Below are 20,721 nucleotides of genomic sequence, written 5' to 3'. Positions count from 1 at the left end.
CTGAGGCAGGAGAATTGCTTGAACCTGCAAAGTGGAGGTTGCAGTGAGCCTAGATCACACCACTGCACTCTAGCCTGGATGACAGAGCAAGACTGCATCTCAACAAATAAATAAACTTAATTATGTAAACAACTGCATGAACGTATAAGTGATTTATTATATAAGTATTTTATTGCTTCATGACCTGCAGTCAGTAAATATTTTATTTGCTCAAAAGTAATATTAAAAAATTAAACCCCAAACCTCAACCTAGTCTAAAATATCTGTTGAATTTCACAGAAATTATATATTGTCGCTTGCATAATAAAAGTTCATTGTACAAATGACTAAGTTTATAGGTGACATGCTATTAGTAAATACCGTTTAGTGACCTGCAGTTAGTAAATAGTTCATTTGCTTAAAAAATAAAATAGAAAACCTCACCTCAGTATGAAAAGTAAAATCTGTTAAATTTCATGGAGTGTATGTACAGTATGTTACATCACTGTATCTGTCATTAAATTCCTCATTCTAAAATGGAAACCAAATAGACTCAAGGGTGATAAAGGCAAAAATGAGACAAGATACCTTTCCAGGTGAATCCAAGTTAAATACAATGATTCACAGGCTGACTCTTTTTAGCTGACCTGCTTTGTAATTCCAACTGAAATGATTACAGGTAAACAGGAGAGCTGCAATTTCTAAGAGTCGGCCCTGACTACTTCTCTGAGCTCCATTAACAAGCTTCTCAGTAACTAGGCATCCCCTCATAGTTGAGCCACTCTGAACCCACCTGAGCTGTTCATGCAACCTACTTGGGTCAAGAGAATATATTAATACTTATTGTGCATCACAACTTCACAGTAAGTATGTTCTGTTGACACAAATAGGGCAGAGAAGCATGACATCACAAGGTCCCTGGCTTTGCTGGGCTTTCAATCTGACAGAAAGGCACAGTCCACTCATGAGGAACAGCTGGCCCCTAATTAACTGCCAAGCTGTCTGGTCTAATGAGAGTGAGGGATGGCATTCCAGGCTGAGCCCTGAGTGCTCCCTTTGCTTGATGGTGGCAACTCAATTTCTTGAATCTGGACAATATCTTGACTCTGACTAATTCCAGCTTAACAAGAAGGGTGTCGTCTCTCGAATGAATGTAACAGGAAAGCAGAAAAGCATAAAGACAGGGTGAACAGGAAACTTGCCCTACTCAAGTAGGAGGTTCATGGAGGCTCAGCTCAACTCTCATTATTGGTGAATTGGTGCAATATTTTCTGGAGAGCAAATATCTAACAAAATTTTAAACGTACATATTTCATGACCTAGCAGTTATACTTCTAGGAACTTATTCCACAGATATACAGCCACAAGGACATAAATGTGTGTATCACTGCGGCAATGTTTGTAGGAAAAAAAAAACCCACCTATATAACCCCAGACAGGAACCTGGCTAAACAGAATAATATGCAACTATATTTCAAAATGTGGTAGTGGTGTGTGCTTTTAGGTTGATATATTGTTAAATGAGAAAAGCAAGTTAAAGTAGGCATAATATTTACCCATTTATGTTTTCAATAAAAGACAATGCATATATATGTCATGGATAGAAAATTTCAGAATTACACAAAAAACTGTTAATGGTAATCCCCTAGAAGTGAGACCCTCTGGTAGGCAGGGAGCGGATTTTATGCTCAACTTTATACCTTTCTGCACTGTTTTAATTTTGTGACCATGGATGTATTTTATAAACAAAGCAACAAAAGTAAAACAAGAGAGAGACTATATCATGTCCTACGTAACTTTCTTCTGTTACCAATACTCCCCTCTCAGTCTTCCCTCTTGGCACCTCTCTAGCATCTCGTATTTATAATAGTTATTAGCAGCCTGGTGGTGAGATAGGCTTGTGTAGGCTCCAGTGGAAAAGATTTCTACTTCATCTCTGGGCTGAGGTGTTAAGAGGAAGCTAAAATTCAGCACTGGACACATCTCTGAAATTGCTTATAAAGCCATTTATAAACATCCTAAGCTAGCCCTGTGAACTTTTCTTAGGATCCATTCATCTTTGATCGTCTACCCCATCCCCAAATATACAAGAAAGCTCTACCTTGGAGGGCTTGTACCCAAACAGCATTACAACAGCAATTTTAAAGTCCTCTCTGCTGAGATATCCTTTGTGATCTTCATCACATGCTTTAAATACCTGAAGAACATTAAATAGCTTTAGTTAATGAGACAGAAACGGTTTATTTTTATTACTAGTTTATTATATAGTTTGGACCTCGAAAATCTAAAACTTGACCCAGCAGTAGAGTATGAAAATAGAATTTCATTATCCCAATATTAATTCTCAAGAAATCTTAAAGATGGACTGAAATTTTCTTAAAGATGGGCTGAAATTTCCCTCAAAGTGCAAACGAGTTAACCGCTAGGTGACGCAAATTAATTCATTTAGGCCACTGAGATAAATTCTACCCAAAATTCAGTCCTGGAGTTAGGAAGGTGAGGCAAAGGGGCTGGCTTTGAAAGGCGGGAGAGATGCAGACTCAAGGTTACCATTAATAGACTACATAGAGAGAAAGGAGATGGAACTTGGAGGTAGCGGTAGTCCCGGACGGGGAGCCAGGAGCCCTGCAACTCCAGGATCAGTCATTAACCACGACCCTTTGGACAGGCAGCCCAGGTCTTATCTGTACACCCGGCAGAGTGAGACCCAGGCGCGGGAGAGGAAGCGAGAGGCCCAGTCCAAGCTGAAGTCCGAGGCTCAGCCGCCCTCCAGACACCTACTTCCACCCACTTCCTGTGTTCCGAGGGACTTGCTTCCCACGTCCGCGACCTGGCTCTGGCCTCGGAGAAGAACATCGCGCGCGACTGCAACAACCGAACCCCAGCAACCCAATCAGCGACCACCGCTTTCCCAGCCTGGCTCGCAGCCCACAGCGGCCACGCCCACCGCGGCTCAGGAAGCCGAACTTCGCCGCGCAACTCCGACGTCTCCTCCCATTGGACAACCTGCCAGCCACTCGCGTTAATCCCGCAGTGTTATTGGCCAGAGCGTTTGTTTAATCACGTTTCCTTGGAGCCGCCCTGGCAGTGAGGCGCCCAGGCCTGCCCACAGCACTTGGCTCCACCCCCTGACTCTCCCCTAAATTCGTTGAGCGTGGCTGGAAATCCAAGAGCTTCTAGGTGCTGGTTCAATGCCTGGCTCATGATTTATTTCATTCTCTCCCTCCATCTTGCAATAGGTTACTTTTAATCATTTAGATCTATGGCACTATGTTAAACATTATAGGAGACAAAAAGAGCGTGAACAAACATAAAAAGAACCAAACGAAAAGAGCCACGTCCAGGATTCTCGTTCAAATCAGCAAGTCATTGGGATCGAGCTCCCAGGGTAGCTACTGCATCTGTTCTGTCCTCCAGATAACCCTAGCACCTAGCACGGTGACTGGCACAAAGTAGATCTTCAATGAAAGAACGAAACGAGCCGTTATGTTTACACAAATGTATTTCACTCAGTCCTCTGGAAGAGATGCCTAGTGTGAAAGAGATTCCAAGAGTAAATACCATAAACAGCACCGAGCCCAAATCCCACAGCAAACATCCTTATTAAAGACAAGGAACGTGGGGCGAGTTCCTTTTCTCAGAAGATTTTAAAAGAACGCAACTGTTTCGAAGAAGGAACAGACATTCGAGGTTCTGAGTCCGATGGGAACTCATTTAACTTTTTATTTTACAGCAGATTTCAAAGTCTGCACCCAGCCCCTCCCAGGACACAGGTCTCCTTGCAGCTGCCTTTAACCTAAGCGTATCCTCTCTCCACTTTAAACCAAACGCCGCTGCATGGAGCCCTGGGAGCCTGAGCCATGAGAATCCTGTAAAGAGGGTGAGTCTTGCTAGTAGTTAACGAGAGAGAAATTAGGGGACGCCTTTGTGGTTCTCCTCTCGTTTTAAGAAGTCTCCAGGAAGTAAGCCAAGAGCTAAGGGAGACCAGGTTTCCCAGCCCCGTACTGGGTAAACACCCGGTGGGCTTTAGGACCCAGCGATGGGCTCCCCGGAAGGGGAAGGGGCCGGGCCTCGAGGCACACGCCGCTGCCCCGAGGGGTTTGAACGGCGCGCATGCGCGGCGGCCGCCGAAGGGGCGGGATCCGAGGCGAGCGTTGGTTCTGTGCGCCTGAGGTACGTGCTGGGCGGCAGTGGGCGCGGACTCGGTGCGGTCTCTCGCGGGCTGCGGTCGGGCCCGGGATCCTGCTCCTGAACGGGTGGCGGTGCGCGGGCTGCTGGGGTCCCGCAGGGCTGGAGGCGGACCGCGAGGAAGCCGCGCGGCCGGGAAGACGGGGCAGGGTCGCCTTGGCCCCGGGGCCTCGGTTTCCTTCGATCACAGCGCCTCAGGGGGCGCGCACGGGCGCCGCGGAGACCTGTGTCCTGCCGGGGCGCGGCGCTAGGGGCCCCTGCTCGGGTTTTTATTCCCAGACCTAAGTTTACAGGTGCGTGGTCCCAGAAAGTGAGTAGGAAAGCGCCCACCACGTGCCAGGCGCTTAAGCTTTCTGTGCTCGATTTCCCAGCATAAGAGGACCGTCACGGTACGTAGTAAAGAGTTGTCCTGAGGGTGAAGCGAGTTTACACCCGGTGAGGCGCTTCGAATCGTGCCTGGCCGGCCCCAAATGAGCACACAGTAAGGTTAGCAGCTGCTGTCGTCACTTCCTCACGTTCTGAATCTGCTCCATCCCCAACGCCTTCAGCAAGAGCCCTCTCACTTCCTTTGTCTCCAAACCATTCTCCACAGAATTGGAGCACACAGTTGTATTAAAAAGGCAAATCGAAGGCTGGGCGCGGTGACTCCTGTCATCCTAGCACTTTGGGAGGCCGAGGGGAGTGAATCACTTGAGGTCAGGAGTTTGAGATCAGCCTGGCCGACATGGTGAAACCCCGTCTCTACAAAAATAGAAAAATTAGCCGAGCTTGATGGCGGGTGCCTGTAATCCTAGCTCCTCGGGAGGCTAAGGTGGGAGAATTGCTTGAACCTGGGAGGCAGAGAGGTTGGAGTGAGCCAAGATTGCGCCATTGCATTCCAGCCTGAGCGGCAGAGCGAGACTCTGTCTCAAAAAAATAAATGTAAATCGGGCTCCTCTTCTTAAAGCCCTCAGTGGGGCCCCATTGTTCATAGCATAAAATCCAATTTCTTTGACAAGTCTTCTCCCCTCCCGCTTCATCCTGGACCACTGCCTGCCTTGCCTAAGTCCTTTCTTATGACCTCTGTCCCACCTCTGCAGGCTGATCCCTCTACTTGGGAATGCTCTTCACCCCATCATTTAGACAGCAGGTTCCTTTTGGCCCTCTGGGTCTCATTTGTATGTTACTTCTTAAGCATATTCCAAAGGCCACCCCTATTTTTCTGTCTCATAAAATGTAATGAATGTCTAACTCATCTTGGCTATTAAAATGTTTATGTGTGGGTCTGTCTCTTCTGCCCTGAAATTAGCTCTGCTAGGGTAGAAACTATATTGTTAACGCCTCATTCCCCGTTTTTAGTACATAATAGCTGCTCAGTAAGTTGTTGAATGAATGAACTCCAGGGGGTAAGCATGATATCCATTTTACAGACTAAAAAACTGAGGCTCAGCAGTTAACTAACCTGCCCAAGTGCACATTTACTCCCCAGTCGTGGCTGGGTTTGGGACAAGGGCCCATGTTTGCCTGTTACTGGCCACGCAGGAACTCAACTGAGGAGCGTGGCTCCCAGACCCAGCTGATGGTCTTTAAGCTCCACGAGAAGGAGCAGCTGGAGGTTAAAGAGAAATGCCCCAGCTGGGTCTCGTATAGTGGGGAGTGAGGAAACACTAGTAGCTCTAAATGGAGTACCCTTTTATATCCACAGCATGTTTTTAAGTCCTTAATAAAAGCACTAACAGTGTCCTGAGCTAGCATTTGGTGGGAAAATTTCTTAGATTTTTCATGTTAGTGCAGTGTTTGCCAAATTTCACTCACACTCACCTGCCTTCTCCCCAGTTTGCTTTATTCTCTTAACACATATGACACAGGATTTTTTTCAGGGCCACTTCGCCAGCTGGAGACCTCCAGCCCTGGGCTGGCTGCAGGAGGTGCACTGCCCACTCAGCCTAGCAGAATGCATTTGTCTTTCATCCCCACCCAGATCCTGTGGCCACTATGACTGCATGCTCAGCCGTGAGGAGTGGGTGTGTGAATGAGTGAGCAAGCCTGAAGGCCCGGCTGGCTGTTCCAAGTGCTGGCCCAGTCGCAGGCTCCATGCAGGGCTTGTGGATGGCCTGGGCATATGGCAAGTGACTCTGGTAGCACATTCTGGTGTCCAGAGGAGGGGGATGCAGTGGTGCCCAAACACTTGGAGACACCAGGCAAATAGGTATGTATTAACAGCTCTTTTAGTCCCGCCATCTGCAGCCCAATGAATGGGGGTGTGTGGCAGCCAGCAGCTCCCTCTCCCATTGCTTCACCAGCGGAACGGAGTGCTACAGGATTATAGCTCTGTTTGCACTCGCTGTTTAATGGGTCCAAATTTCTTGTCCTGCGTCCAAGAATAATGAGGTTAGGCTGACAACTGAAGGGGAAAAGGGCAGAGATGAGTTCTACTCAGTGATGAGACAGTTCTCAGCAGAGATGGGACGCCAAGTGGATGGCTCCTGCCCTGACCCCAAGGTGGGCAGTTCACTGGTGTGGCTGAGTCTGGGGCTTTTATGGGCTCAGAATGGGGGAGGGTGTGCTGATTGGTTTGTGAGTATACAAAAAAGGCTAAAACAAAGGCACCACTCAAAGGTGGGCATGACAATGTAAAAAACCAATTAGGGAAGGGTAGGTGGGGATTAATCAGGAAAGCGTGCCAAGTGGGAAGAGAGGTTATCAATCCAGTCCGTGGATTTATCCAACACTTGTAGCTTGGCTTTCAGGCTTTAAACTGTCTGGTTTGCAGGTGGGATTTCACTGGGGCCCTGCCCCTATCTGCCTAGGGATTTGTCTGCCTCCTGCAGCTGTCACATAGACTATCATATACTTAATATTTTTGTTTGACTCCAATCATTCTTTTACATAAAATAAACTTTATTTTGCTATTTCAAATATAATGTAGCCATAAGATACCTTCTGTTGATGGTAAACAAAATTGTTGGTGCCTGCAGAAGAGCCCAAACCCTGCTATTTGTTCAAAATCAAGATTAAAAGCATTTCTACAACACTACAACTTTCTTCTTGATTTAAACAGGGAGTTTGGATTGGAATGGAAAGGGAGGTACTTTCATAATGTCAGGTCCCAATCACTTCCACTTTAGGAAACACTGTGCTGTTCTAATTGAGTGCCAGGATTCAGAATCAACACAGCTATATTGTATTCTGATTCTTTCAGTACCACTTACAAAAACTGTGACTTTAGATTTATGCTGTACCAAGCACTGCCCAGGCAGGGAAGACAGATGATAAACAATTGAAGGAAAGCTCTCAGGTTCTAGATTTCTTAAAACCATATGACTTCATTACAAAGCACTCTGAAATGCTGGGCACCAGAGCCTCTGTGAGGGAAGTAAATTCTGTTACTGGTGACCAGTTATCCAAAGTAAAAGTTTGATATTGGTGTTTACTAGCAGTTCTTTTCCAACTGGGCGTGAGCCTCGATGTCATAAAGAGGTTGGTAAGCTGCTACACTTAACAAGACACAATTTTATTAGTCTATTGCACTAAATTGTAACCCAATAAATTGTATTAGGTTGTAATAAGCAACTCAGGCATATTTTTGAGTTTCAGCAGGTCCAAAACTTTATAGAGCAGAACCCCCAAAAAAGGCTTTGTTCTCTAGAAAATTCTTTTTTAAAGCTTTGTTTTATTTTTTTTACCCACTTGTCCTACTTTGTTGGAGGGAATTCCACTTCCATATGGTTTTAGGAAATGTAGATAATGATAAAACTTAAAAACCTTTGAAATTCTCTAAATCACAGAGTTGCTAAGGATTTTACCTACAGAATTCTCAGGGTTTGGAAATTCCATTTTATTTATAGAATGCAGGCAACCATATTTGTTATGGTAGCCTCTTAAGATTCTGCAACTGCTTCTGAGAGTGGAAGCTGAATCCTTTCTCACCAAAAACTAAGACCTGCTGTTTGCTTTAGAATGGGCAAGGTAACTATAGAGAACAGCCTGAGGACTGTAATGGAAGATTCTATTACTCACCGCCTTGGTTTAGAACTGTTGTAGAATTCAAAGGAAGCTAGAGCTGACATTCAGAGAGTGGTTCTTCCTAAGGTGGTTCTTTTGTTCCTAAATAACTTCAAAGTCACAAACTGTAGTCACTGAAATAGTTTCTTCAAAGTGAATCGTAACAGCTTAAATACCTCTATCCCGCAACTTCTAGACTCTAGAACACTGGAGGAGCCTAAGGTTTTGTGGGTTTTTTTTTTTTTTTAAACCGGAAGGATTAAAAACACATTTAAGAAAACACCTCTGAGCTGCTTAAGTAGGTGTTGAGTAATAAATCAATCTGAATCTCTTTCATGGAGGAAACTGGGCACTCAGACCCCTTTAACCATGACAATACAGTTCTACAGACCCAGTTATCTAGTTTCTTAACCCTTAGATTAGAAACAATTTAGGGAAAATATACCTATGCTGTGAGTTTTAACAACCCCTTGAAGTGGGCTGGACAGAGTGTAGAAATGAATAGAAACTTGTAGAAAGCAGATATGAAGGCTCAAAAGAGCCAGACAGTCTAGGGTCACTATTACAGTAGGAGCAAGTGGCCCCAGCCCTCTCTACTGTCCATAAGGCTTTGGCTGTGAGATAGTGTGTTCATGCCGGGTGGGGTAATAGTGACCCAGAGCCATGAAGAGTGGGCCAGATTATTGTCTTGATGCATTCTTGCATAAAAGCTCCTTGAAATGTGTAATTTACAGAAGGCTTGCTTAACTTGACTGGTAGTTAACTGAAAAAGGTTAAGAGAGAAATTGTGAAAAGGGATAGATATCTTTAAAGTATTTCCAACCCTCCCCTGCCCTGCCCTGCTGTGTCCACTGAAAAATTATGAGATCTATACATTTAGAAAGGAGAGCTTAGTTCTTATAAAGGGCTATAGCCTGCAATGTGGCCTGACAGGCTGGAAAGCACAGCCTCAGGCAGAGACCTTTAATGGCATCCCAGGGAGGAGTGGGTAGAACAGGGATTTATACTGAATGGGTTGGCCAAGTATACGTATTCAACAGGTGTGGGAGGAGCTATGAATATTCACCAAGGGGGGCATGTGTGCATGCGTAATAAGCAAACCTGCATCTTTTGTGCATCTCGTGTTCACTTTGGGATGGAGACTTAACATTTGAATGAATTACAATTCGGCCCTCTGTCAAAAGGTGAAGGAGGAGCGTGGAGGCACTCAATGCTCAGCCTCTGAGGACTGGTAAGAACCAGTCTGTGGTTTATTTTCAGGAGAAAGTTACTCCATTGTCCAATGACAGCTGCAGTCATGGCCTGTGGAACCAGAGGGGTCAGTTAAGCATCTGGCAGTAATTGTTCAGATATTACTTATCTGAACTTACAATTGCAATTGTTCAGATATTACTTATCTCCAGGCCAGTGCTTGTTTAGCTGCTGAAGAAAAAAGAACCTTGTGGCAGGTAGAACATAGTTTATTCTTTAAAGGTAGCAGTGTGTGATTTAACCCTTGCTTGGCATGGCCTTAGGTCTTGTTTATGATTTGGTGTCATATTGGCACAGAATCTATTCTGCCAGTCTTATGATCTCTGGTCAGTTGTGTTTAAACCACAGAAGGGAGGGGATATAACAGGCATGTCTGAGCTCCCATCCCATCATGGCCCGGAACTCAGTTTTTAAGGTTTCTTTGGGGTCCCCTTAGCCAAGATTTTTATTTTTAGTTCTCATCTAGAGACATATGCATATGTATTTATTTGCAAATCTTTTGATGTAGAACAATGTAGAATTCTCTTTTTTGGGGAATGTAGGTTTTGTGAAGGGAGTGTCACCATCTTGGTTTACTCCACTCAGTGCATCTTTTTCAGCCTCATTAAAACAGCAAAAACTTGAAGATACTGTTAATCTGAGCACAGATTATTGAGTTTTGTAATTTACCCCTGGGTCTTGTGCTAAAATGTTAAAAGTATCACATTGAGGAACTGTTCTTTAGCTGTCTGGAAAGTCTACTTAGATAGTCCTTTACCACTGAATTCACGAGATTTTGTAGGTAACACCAAAAATGACTTTCGTTTACTTTCCTCTTCTCAGAACAAGAAAGTAGAATTTGTCTGTGTGGCTTAAAAAATAAAAATGTGTTGCTTTAGTACAAGTTATTTCTGTTCAGGTTTTAGTAGATTTATGATGTAGTCAATAGAATAATTATATCTTGAGTTAGTTGGGTCCTCATGGAAGTAGTATAAATAATGTACATACCTAAGTGGTCATTTGGCATTCCTCTTGAAGACTTTGTTAAGCTTTACGGTAAATGGGTTGTCTTTTGGGAAGTAAGACATACATAATCACTGAAGTCCTGTGGGTGCCTGTACTTGGGTGAAGGCTAGGTTTGTAAATTGAACATAGATTAAATAGACCTTAATCCCAAAGGCTTATTGGAAGTTTCAGGGTCAAGAATGAATGTTTGTTTTATTTTGGCATTTGTCTTGATGCATTCTTCAACCCCCTTTCCTAGGACATCCAAGAACAAAGTTTAGATTGAAAGACAAGGCCGGGCATGGTGGCTCATACTTGTAACCCAGTACTTTGGAAGGCCGAGGTGGGTGGATCTCTTGAGTCCAGGAGTTCAAGGCCAGCCTGGGCAACAATAGTGAAACCCTGTCTCTACCAAAAAAAATAGAAAAAAAAAATTAGCCAGACATGGTGGTGTGTGCCTGTAGTTCCAGCTATTCGAGAGGATGAGGCAGGAGGATTGCTTGAGCCAAGGCAGATGTTGCAGTCAGCTGAGATCGAACCACCGCACCACTCCAGCCTGGGTGACAGAGCGAGACCCTGTTTCAAAAAAAAAAAAAAAGGGAACAAAAAAGAAAGGTGACCAGGACTTTTGCTTGTGATTTGGCAGAATCTGATAGTGGATTCTGGTAATGTGCTTATAAACACCTAAAAAGCAGCTGGTGTTAGGTGGTTCAGCCTCTGGAAGGTGTCAGCTCATCTGACAGGGAAGTTGAGAGCAATAAAGTTATTTTGCCAATGCCCTGATGAATGGGAAATGCTGATATTTCCACTTTTCATTTCCAGGAGTATAATGTCTCAGGAAGGCGATTATGGGAGGTGGACCATATCTAGTAGTGATGAAAGTGAGGAAGAAAAGCCAAAACCAGACAAGCCGTCTACCTCTTCTCTTCCCTGTGCCAGGCAAGAAGCAGCAAATGAGCCCAGGTACATCTGTTCTGAGGCCCGGAAAGCCGCACACAAGAGGAAAATATCACCTGTGAAGTTCAGCGATACAGATTCAGTTTTACCTCCCAAAAGGCAGAAAAGCAGTTCCCAGGAGGACCTCGGCTGGTGTCTGTCCAGCAGTGATGATGAGCTGCAGCCAGAAATGCCGCAGAAGCAGGCTGAGAAAGTGGTGATCAAAAAGGAGAAAGACATCTCTGCTTCCAATGACGGCGCTGCCCAAAGAACTGAAAATCATGGCCCTCCTGCCTGCCACAGGCTCAAAGAGGAGGAAGACGAGTATGAGACGTCAGGGGAGGGCCAGGACATTTGGGACATGCTGGATAAAGGGAACCCCTTCCAGTTTTACCTCACTAGAGTCTCTGGAGTTAAGCCAAAGTATAACTCCGGAGCCCTCCACATCAAGGGTAAGAGGATGCTGGGTGTCAAGGAGCTGTTGAATTGCCCTTGAGGGTCTCTCCTCCATGAAGCAAGGAGGGCAGCCTAGAATGATTTCTGAGAACTCTTCTTTGTGTTCTTAACTACTTTCAGGAAAAAAAGTCTTGACAGGCAAGTGCATTAGTATAACAGCGGACTGTTTACTTAACTCAGGCAGAGCATGTGTTCTCAAAACCCTGTAGCTCAACCCCTTGTATCACTTAGCACAATGTTTAGCATTATTTAACTTTTTAAGATTAAGCTTGATGAGTAACAGTTTATCAACAAGGTAGCAAATACTTGACAACAGTAGTAGTTCTCCATGGGCCCTGGACCAGCAGCCTCAGCATCACCTGCAACTTGTTAAAATGCAAATTCTCGGGCCCCATTCCCAATTCATTAAATTGGACTCTGAGGGTGAGATCCCGCAGTCTGTGTTTTCACGAGCCCTTCAGGGGATTCTACTGCCCAGTCAAGTTTGAGAACCACTGCTTAAAAGCCTGGTTTTAGTTCCTGGTGAAGAAGAAGAAGAAAAAACAAAATAGTGCCTGAGTGCAAATAGATGTTTCAGTTATGGATCAAAAGATGGCCTTAGTTTGCTCTCCTTATTCCTCAGGGAGCACCTGCAGGGGGAATAGCAGGAGCTCTAGAATCTGCTTTCTGGCCTCACCACTCATTTGCTGTATGGATTGTTAACACAGGACCTAACATTCTCTGAATTTCAGTTTGCTCATCTTTAAACTGGAAATGCAGAAGAATGGGAGCAAATAAGTGACCATATGTTCACATGGCAGATACAATAAACATTATTACCCTTATTTCAGATTTTTTTTCCTGTCCCATATTTAAGAATAGTAATGTTCACTGTCAGCAGTGGTTTTTTTTATATATATCCAGTATATAATTGTATATTGTGTGTGATGTATACATGTTGGAGTATTCCATACTGCAGGTGGTTTTCTTTTTGAGAATCTCTTATCTTGGTACTTTGTCAAGTTTTTTTGTTTGTTTGAGACAGACTGACAAATACTTAGAGAATTTTGCCAAGTTTTGCTCTATATAATAAAATAACTGGCTATTAGCACCAAGGTATTGTGGTAACATGATAGGAGCTCTTACATATATTTTCTTCTTTAATCCTCAGGACAGTCTTATGAGTAGATGTTACAATTGTCTTCCTTGGATAAGTGATGCATCTGCACTTTAGAAAAGTGCCCAAGGCCATAGAGCTGGTAATGACATTCTGTCATCAGAGTCCATGCTGTTTGCTGTAGCACTCTACCATATGCCATAATTGTAGATGGTTTAGAAGATCTCATGGAGGAAGGGGGAATTCAAAAGGCCCTTGAAAGATGGGTAAAATTTAGAAGGGTAGAAATACATGCTGGTGGGGGCAAATGGAAGAATATTTGCAATTTATCTCTGCAACTCTCCCAATAAGGTAGAAACTTCCTCACGTTTTTTTTTGTTGTTGTTCTCTGAAAATCTTTCTACCCCAGCGTCTAGCTCAATGTCCAGAAGGTAGGAGGCACTCAGTAAATATTTGCCAAATGAATGAGCCCAGTCTTAATTCTCAGAGGCAGTTTAGTGGGTATGAGCGAGGATGCTGGAGCCAGACAGCCTAGGTTCAAACCCCGACTTTACCCCTTCCTAGCTGTGTGTCTGTGGGCAGCCTCCTAAGAATGCTCCTCCTATATAAAATAGAAATAATAGACCCCACCTAGAAAATGGATATGAGGAGTAAGTAATATATGGGAAGTGCCAAGAATACTGCCTGGCATCCAACAGGTCTCCACAGGTGTGGCTGTTGTAATGGAAGGTCATGATGATCATGTACTTCCTCTCGTGGTATGGTTTGAGAAGTGAGCTTTCCAACCTATCTAACATAAAGCTTGAATGGGTACAAAGTGGGACTTCCCTAGAGATGACCAGGAACACCAGGAATGTGAGTTTAGAATTGTGAGTGCCTCTGTCCTTTCGTTCACAGGCCACAAGTGCTTTCCAATCTTTCTGGAAAGTCTTTCTAAACTGTCCAGGTTTATAAAATCTTTCTAGAAAGTTTTTCTAGTCTTGAGTTGGGAGATTTCCTGGAGAGGGACTTGAATGGGTACTTGGAGGAGGTAGAAGTTCAGAGATCTGAAAAGAATATGTATCATTCTTGTCCATATTGAGTTTCTAAACTTGATCAATCATTCAGTACTGAAGTTGTAGATTTTAGTTTTGCATTGTTTTATAAAAGAATATATGATAAATATTAAATACCGTAGGGAAAATTTTTTTGAATTTTATGAAACATTAAAGTCTGATTTTGTAGTAACTGTTTAGCTTACTGTGTTCTGAGTTAGATCTTGATTGTCAGTGACTGTTGAATGAGTTAGTAGTGATTATTATGACTAGAGGATTTTTGTGAGTGTGAGTTTGATATATGTTTTGTCTTCTCAGATATTTTATCTCCTTTATTTGGGACGCTTGTTTCTTCAGCTCAGGTGAGTATATCTTTAAGCTGTTTTTTCTTTGGGTGAAAGTAGACAGGTAATTAAACAACTCCATAAGAAAATATGAGAGGTGTAGTTTGGGGATCTCAGTCCCGTTCAAAGATTGAGATGGCACATACCCGGAGACTGGCTCAAGTGCCACAGTAATGGGATCCATGGCCATCAACATAGGATGGGGATGTCACTATCAGGAGAGCGTTTGACTCAAGTCAGGCTCCACTGGCCAAGAAGTCACTTTGGACATTCCAGCTTGAAAGACTAGAATGGGACACTTCTTTTGGGGATACTGATTAACTCATGGGACTGAGTTATCTCTGGTGCATAGAGTGGTGAGGTATGGATAGAGTAGTGAAGGCCAAGTCAAGTTTGATTTAATTTAGAAAAATGTGAATTTTCATGTTCAGTGGGTCCTTCCTGACTGAGCTGGTCCCTTTGACTTGATAAATCATGTAATGGTCCAGACCCGCAAGTAAATGGTCTAAACAAAGGGCCCTGTCCCTGAAGAAAGGCAGGCTTCCTTTATGTTTGGTTTGGCATTGAAAGTCCTGGTTTCCATTCGGAAGGTGGGGAGCATTTGCAAATGCCCTGTTAGCTCGATTGAGTTACTAAGTCCAGGATTACCCAGGTGTGGGGAGGAGCCTCCATGGGTAAGACCAGTACAGAACTTGCATTTAAGATGTGATTGTTAGAAGCCTAGTGAATGTCTGGTCCCAGGTGGCTGTGTACAAAGCTGGCTAATAAAGGAAATGTTCTTTTCAGAAAGTCCTGGGATCTTTGTTTCCAGTATCTGTCTTTTTATAATCACCTAGGGGAAAAGGGATACATTTATAAGTCCTTTTATTTAAATTAATCTCAGGGCTATTAGACATAATGTAATAACACCCTGCGGACAAGTACAGATGCTGCCAAAACATGCAGAGATAATTTCCTGGGAACCTGTTATCTCATGTACTTGGCTCCATTTAGTTCTTTTAACCATGCATTTAAGATAAATTACAGGTTTATTGGTATTGCAGCATAACCTTCTAGGTTTATAAATAATACATGTAGTGTATCACTATTTTAGAGTTTCCTTAAATGTAATAACTAAACAATTCTCCTTATGAACCGTTTGGCAGAATTACCCATGGCTTAGTTACTCTTCTTTTCTCCCATCTAGTTTAACTACTGCTTTGACGTGGACTGGCTCGTAAAACAGTATCCACCAGAGTTCAGGTGAGTTCCTCAGGGTGACAGACAACACTATAAACTGTAAGGGGGCTTTGACACATAAGATTTGTATTTCTCAGGCGAAAGCCACTCATCTTTATTTGAGTTTTTCTTTTGAAACCGTTGAAATCATACAGACATTAAGTTATATTGGGAAAACAGCATTCTTTGATCTATTTAATCCTACACATTCTTTTTACAGATTTTAGCATTTTCCTCTGTGCTCTTTCAGGAAGTAGATAAGGACAGGCTTTAACTCAAATAACAGAACTTTATGTCCAGTCTTAATATGAAGGAAAATACCATCTCCACATACCTTCTAGATCTGTGAATGTGCCAACATGCGGCCAGCATACCATGCTTTCCGTAGCACATCAATGCTGTTCTGTTTTGAGGATCCCTTTGTGTTTCTGAGATGAGGAAAGGAGGCTATATCTGTGGCCTTCCGTTATCTAGGCTCTGGAGGTGATGGATTTTTAGTTCCGCCTTCTGCCTGCACTTCATCAGCCTCATGTTAGGCAATACAGACCAAATAGGGCATCACACAGTGAGGTGCCACCCTTCCCTGTTTCTAACACATTTATGGAGCAGATTCCCATAACATCAAGTAGGATGGAGGAAAACACACAAAAAATGATTGTCAAGGTCCTCAAAATTCTTGGTACATTTAGGGCATCAGATTGTGGAAACCTTTGACATTAACAGTAGATAAAATGCTGTTAAAATTTTTCAAGCAGCTTTGGCACTTGGGGCTTTTTTTTTTTTTGACCTGTAACACACAGAATTAGTTTTAGCTGCATGTAAAAGAATATTCAAAATAACAGTGGCTTAAATAAGACAGAAGTTGTTTCCAGCCTGACACATTCAGATGGTAAACATTTATGGTCTAGATGGGGGCACCAGGGTTCTCAGAGACTTATCCACCTACCCTTTCTGTTCCACCATCCTTGTATGTGACTTCAGTCTTCAGAGTCACCTCGTGGCCCAGTATGGCAGCTAGAACTCCAGCTTACTCGTCTATTCCAGGTAGCAGGAAGGGGAAAGGAGGAAAAGGACAAAAAGGCCCACATTCCAGCTATGCCTGTCTGAGCAGCCTTCCTGGAAGTCCCACACAACACCTGCATCTATTTCATTGAGCAGAGCTCAGCTGCATGCTGACCAGCTCTAAAAGAGGCTAGAAATGTCTTTTAGCTTAGCACACCTTTTCCTGACTTAGCCTTTTGTTAGGGAAGGAGGAGAGAATGGCTGTCTGGAGGCAACAAGCAGTTTCTGCCTTGGCTCCTCCTGGCAGTAGTATCCTTGGGTGTCACATTGGCATTTTCTGTTCTTCCTCCCTTTTCTTAAAGACCTTGAAATCAAATTGTCACCCCATTAGAGTGCTGACAAAGTGCAGACTGCAGTTCCTTTGTATCTGTTATGAGTTAAATTATCTCACCCCCCAAAATGATCTGTTGGAATCCTAAGCCCCAGTACCTCAGAATGTGATCTTATTTGGAGATAGAGTCTTTACAAAGGTAATCAAGATAAAATGAGGGCGTTAGGATGAACACTAATCCAGTATTACTGGTGTCCTTATAAAAAGAGAAATTTGGGTGCAGAGACAGAGATAAGACCATGTAAAGACACGGAACGCCATTTACAAGCCAAGCTCCCAGAAGCTGGGAGAGAGGCTTGAAACAGATGTGCCTCACAGCCTCAGGAACCAATCCTGCCAGCACCTTGATCTTGGACTTCTGGCCTCCGGGCCTGTGAGATGATATATTTCTGTTGTCTAAGCCCCCCAGTTTGTGGTACTTTGTTTTGGAGGCCCTGGCACACCAATAACAGTATCCACTGGACTCTCAATAACGAAAGGGACAAAAGTGTCCTTCATCTCCGTGCATCCCCTTATTGCCAAATGCATCTTGGGAAGGCTATTACGAGCCTTAGAAGGATGAGGAGTGACTTAAATGGTAAGTTTAAGTAACATCCAGAATTTGTATGTAGAAAAATTCAGATCATAAGGATTTATATCTCAGTATGCTGTTCTTTAGGTGCCATCTTTTTGTAATAAGTCGTAGAACCAATAAATTTGAAAGAATTAATGAGGACTTCAATTTCTATCAGTCATATTTAATCTTTTTTTATAAGATGACTTGATCTAACATTTTTTATTTCTAGGTACTAGATGCACGAGTGTTTCTTACATTATTCTGTTTTTCCTACCTAATTTCTGAAAATCACAGGTGCATGTTTCATAGTTTTATTTTACCTGTCATGTTAGAATAAAGCTATTGGGCAAGAGGTAGTGAGGTATTAGTACTGGAAGTACATTTTCCATGATGTTTCTCTCTAGTTGATTGTTGTTCCTTTGTGAATGGTAGAGAATCATTCTGCAATGTGATTGATAAATGTGGAAGTGGTTCGGTTGTTTATCTTTCTTGATTGCTTATATCCAATTTTTGTTATGTTGGGAGAGCTTGTAGAAATATACTTATTTCTAAGGATTATCTTGCTTTGAATTAATCAGAAAGATCAAGAATCCCTCAAAAGCTTTTTAAATGTATTCTTGAAGAGTGTTTTTATATTATATTTGGAATTCAAAAATATACCATTTTCAACATAGCTTGGGCTCTGTTTCATTGAAATCTAACCACCCATTAGTGAAGCTGCGTCATGCTGTGGGCCTGGGCCTGGGCCTGTTCTCTGTTGTATCCTGGGTCTAGCTCAGTACATAGCACACAGGAGGAGTTTGGTGAATATAGATGTGGTGTGAAATGAATCCACCGTGTGGTCCAAAAGAAGAAAAAGAAAAAAGCACTATATTATATAATAATTATTATATATCTTTAATGTATTTGGACTTAAATATTTTAACACAGAGCTGCTTATGTGCCCTTTTGGGCCAAAGAAGATAATTATTCAAGGACTTTCTTGAGTCATTACCCCTCTGTATTACAACAGAGCTGCAGGATCAGGCCATGTAGCCCCATTATAAAGGTATCTGGTAAATGAACATTAGCTTTTCGCTGCTCTGTGTTAGCCCTGTCTTCACTCACTACAAAGGCCAGAAACAAATATCAAGTGATAAGGAAGCTAGCATTCCTTAATGAGGCAAGTCCAGCTTCATGAGTGATGTATTTTAATTAATTTATTTATTTATTTTCGAGACAGAGTCTCACTCTGGCACCCAGGTTGGAGTGCAATGGCTCAGTCTCAGCTCACTGCAAACTTCACCTCCCAGGTTCAAGCGATTCTTGTGCCTCAGCCCCGGAGTAGCTGGGATTATAGGAACGCACAACCATGCCTGTCTAGTTTTTGTATTTTTAGTAGAGATGGGGTTTTACCATGTTGGCCAGTCTGGTGTCGAACTCCTGACCTCAGGTAGTCCACCTACCTCGGCCTCCCAAAGTGCCGGGATTACAGGTGTAAGCCACCGTGCCCAGCCATGAATGATGTATATTAAATACTAATGCTCTCTTTTTAGGAAGACGCCAATCCTGCTTGTGCATGGTGATAAGCGAGAGGCTAAGGCTCACCTCCATGCCCAGGCCAAGCCTTACGAGAACATCTCTCTCTGCCAGGTAAGCCACTTACTGCCGTTGGAGGGCATGCGTAGTCTGAGTTAGAAGGAAACTTAGACATTTAGTACACCCTCCCACCTAGCACAGAAATCTGCTCTCCAGCATCAGTCATCAATAGATACTTGTCTAGCCTCAGCTTAAACACTTCCTGAGATAGAGCATCCCATTCGTAGTACTCCTCAGGGTTGGAAAGGTTTTTCTTTTTGTGGACCTGAAGTCTTCCTCCTAATTTCTACTCATTGGTCTTAATTTTCCCCTTCTGGAGCCACACAAAATAAGTAAGTCTTTCATCTTACACATGTCAGTGATTCACATATCTAAAGTGATCTGTCCTGTCTCCCTTAGTTTTCTCTCTCTGATTCAAACATTCTCTTTCTTCAGTTTTACTCAATGTAGTATGGATTCTGAGTCTTTCCACAACCTGCTAGTGCTCCCCTGGTTGCATGTAGCTTGTCAGTATACCTGTCGAAACCTGGGTTTCAACACTGAACAGGTCCTGTGGATGTAGTTCAGTGGCTATGGGTTTCTTTTTGTGAGTTATCATGTGAGTACAACTTAAAACTTGTAGTTTTTTGTGACACCTTGTGTAACTTATATTAGCTGCCATTGACACTTCAGTGGTAGTCCTTCAACTGTAGTTTTTTTTTTCCACATAAGTTGCACCTAAGGTCTAAACAGGAGACACCCATAGATTAAAAAAACCGTTAGGAAACTATGTGAGTCGTATGCTGTGTATGATCTAAGTCCAATGTGGAGATGTAAGTGGTCTTATAAAAGGCATATCCACTTGGTTTGCTAGGACCAAAGCAAAGCAGAAAAGAAAGCTATGTTAGTTTGTTCTTGCACCGCTATGAAGACATACCTGAGACTGGGTAATTTATAAAGAAGAGGGGCTTAATTGGCTCACGGTTCTGCAGGCTGTACATGAAGCATGGCTGAGGAGGCCTCAGGAAACTTTCAGTTGTGACAGAAGGTGAAGAGGAAGCAGCAAGAGGGAAGAGAAAGGGGGAAGAGCTACACACTTTTATCAAACAATCAGATATCATGAGAACTCACTATCATGAGAACAGCAAGGAGGAAGTCCACCCCCATGATCCAATCACCTCCTACCAGTCCCCTCCTCCAACATTGGGGATTATAATTTGAGATGGGATTTGGGTGGGGACATAGACCCAAACCATATCAAAGGCCAAACAACGGTTATTGCCCAGTTTCTTTATATATTTCCATAATTTTGTCCTAATACTTTGCAGTTAGCATACAACATGGCCAGTGAGTCTTGGACTTTCATTAGGACCCATTTCTTTAGACTCATCATCTAAAAAGATCTTCTATTACTCGTGGCATTTTGAGCAAGAAACATGCAAAGTAGAAAGGAAAACAAGGAATACAGAAGAATTTCTCACATTTATGATAACTACTTCCTATATAAATGGTGGTTATGAAGTAGCTGGTGTAATAGACACCTTTTCCTATTTCTTTTGGCTGTATTAGTTCGTTATGAGAAAACATGAAAGATGCTTTTTATAGCCCTTTTCTTTCCTTATCGTTAGCTTAGTGAAATTGGCAAAAGATTTCTGCTCTGCGAGTACAGAGACAGAGTGAATTACATCCTTTCTGGATTTTTTTTTTCTCATTTTCCTTCTAGTGTCTTTTTTCCCCATCCACAA

At 42.9% G+C, this 20,721-nt stretch overlaps 2 protein-coding genes across 6 annotated transcripts in view; one reads left to right on the top strand and one right to left on the bottom strand.

The window, feature by feature from the left end:
• EFCAB11 (EF-hand calcium binding domain 11) overlaps positions 1 to 2,956 on the bottom strand; it is a 161,496-nt gene extending 158,540 nt beyond the window's left edge. The window contains exons 1-2 of one of the 3 annotated variants that reach the window (XM_012498107.2): positions 2,912 to 2,956; positions 2,081 to 2,176 (exon numbers count right to left, since the gene is read on the bottom strand). In XM_012498107.2, the coding sequence (XP_012353561.2) occupies positions 2,081 to 2,107 (27 nt within the window). In that variant the 5' untranslated portion in view covers positions 2,108 to 2,176; positions 2,912 to 2,956. The other 2 variants (XM_003260866.4, XM_012498106.2) reach the window with 2 other exon arrangements.
• A 1,138-nt stretch (positions 2,957 to 4,094) lies between these two features.
• Positions 4,095 to 20,721, top strand: part of TDP1 (tyrosyl-DNA phosphodiesterase 1) — an 83,600-nt gene continuing 66,973 nt past the window's right edge. For all 3 annotated transcript variants that reach the window (XM_003260868.3, XM_030802812.1, XM_030802811.1), the window contains exons 1-5: positions 4,095 to 4,152; positions 11,209 to 11,774; positions 14,227 to 14,270; positions 15,439 to 15,494; positions 18,955 to 19,051. In XM_003260868.3, the coding sequence (XP_003260916.2) occupies positions 11,216 to 11,774; positions 14,227 to 14,270; positions 15,439 to 15,494; positions 18,955 to 19,051 (756 nt within the window). In that variant the 5' untranslated portion in view covers positions 4,095 to 4,152; positions 11,209 to 11,215. The remainder of the gene's footprint in view (positions 4,153 to 11,208; positions 11,775 to 14,226; positions 14,271 to 15,438; positions 15,495 to 18,954; positions 19,052 to 20,721) is intronic.

This window comes from Nomascus leucogenys, chromosome 22a (assembly GCF_006542625.1).
Source record: "Nomascus leucogenys isolate Asia chromosome 22a, Asia_NLE_v1, whole genome shotgun sequence".
Taxonomy (NCBI): Eukaryota; Metazoa; Chordata; class Mammalia; order Primates; family Hylobatidae; genus Nomascus; species Nomascus leucogenys.
The sequence above is the reverse complement of the archived record's forward strand: the minus strand, read 5'-3'. Positions and strand labels throughout refer to the sequence as shown.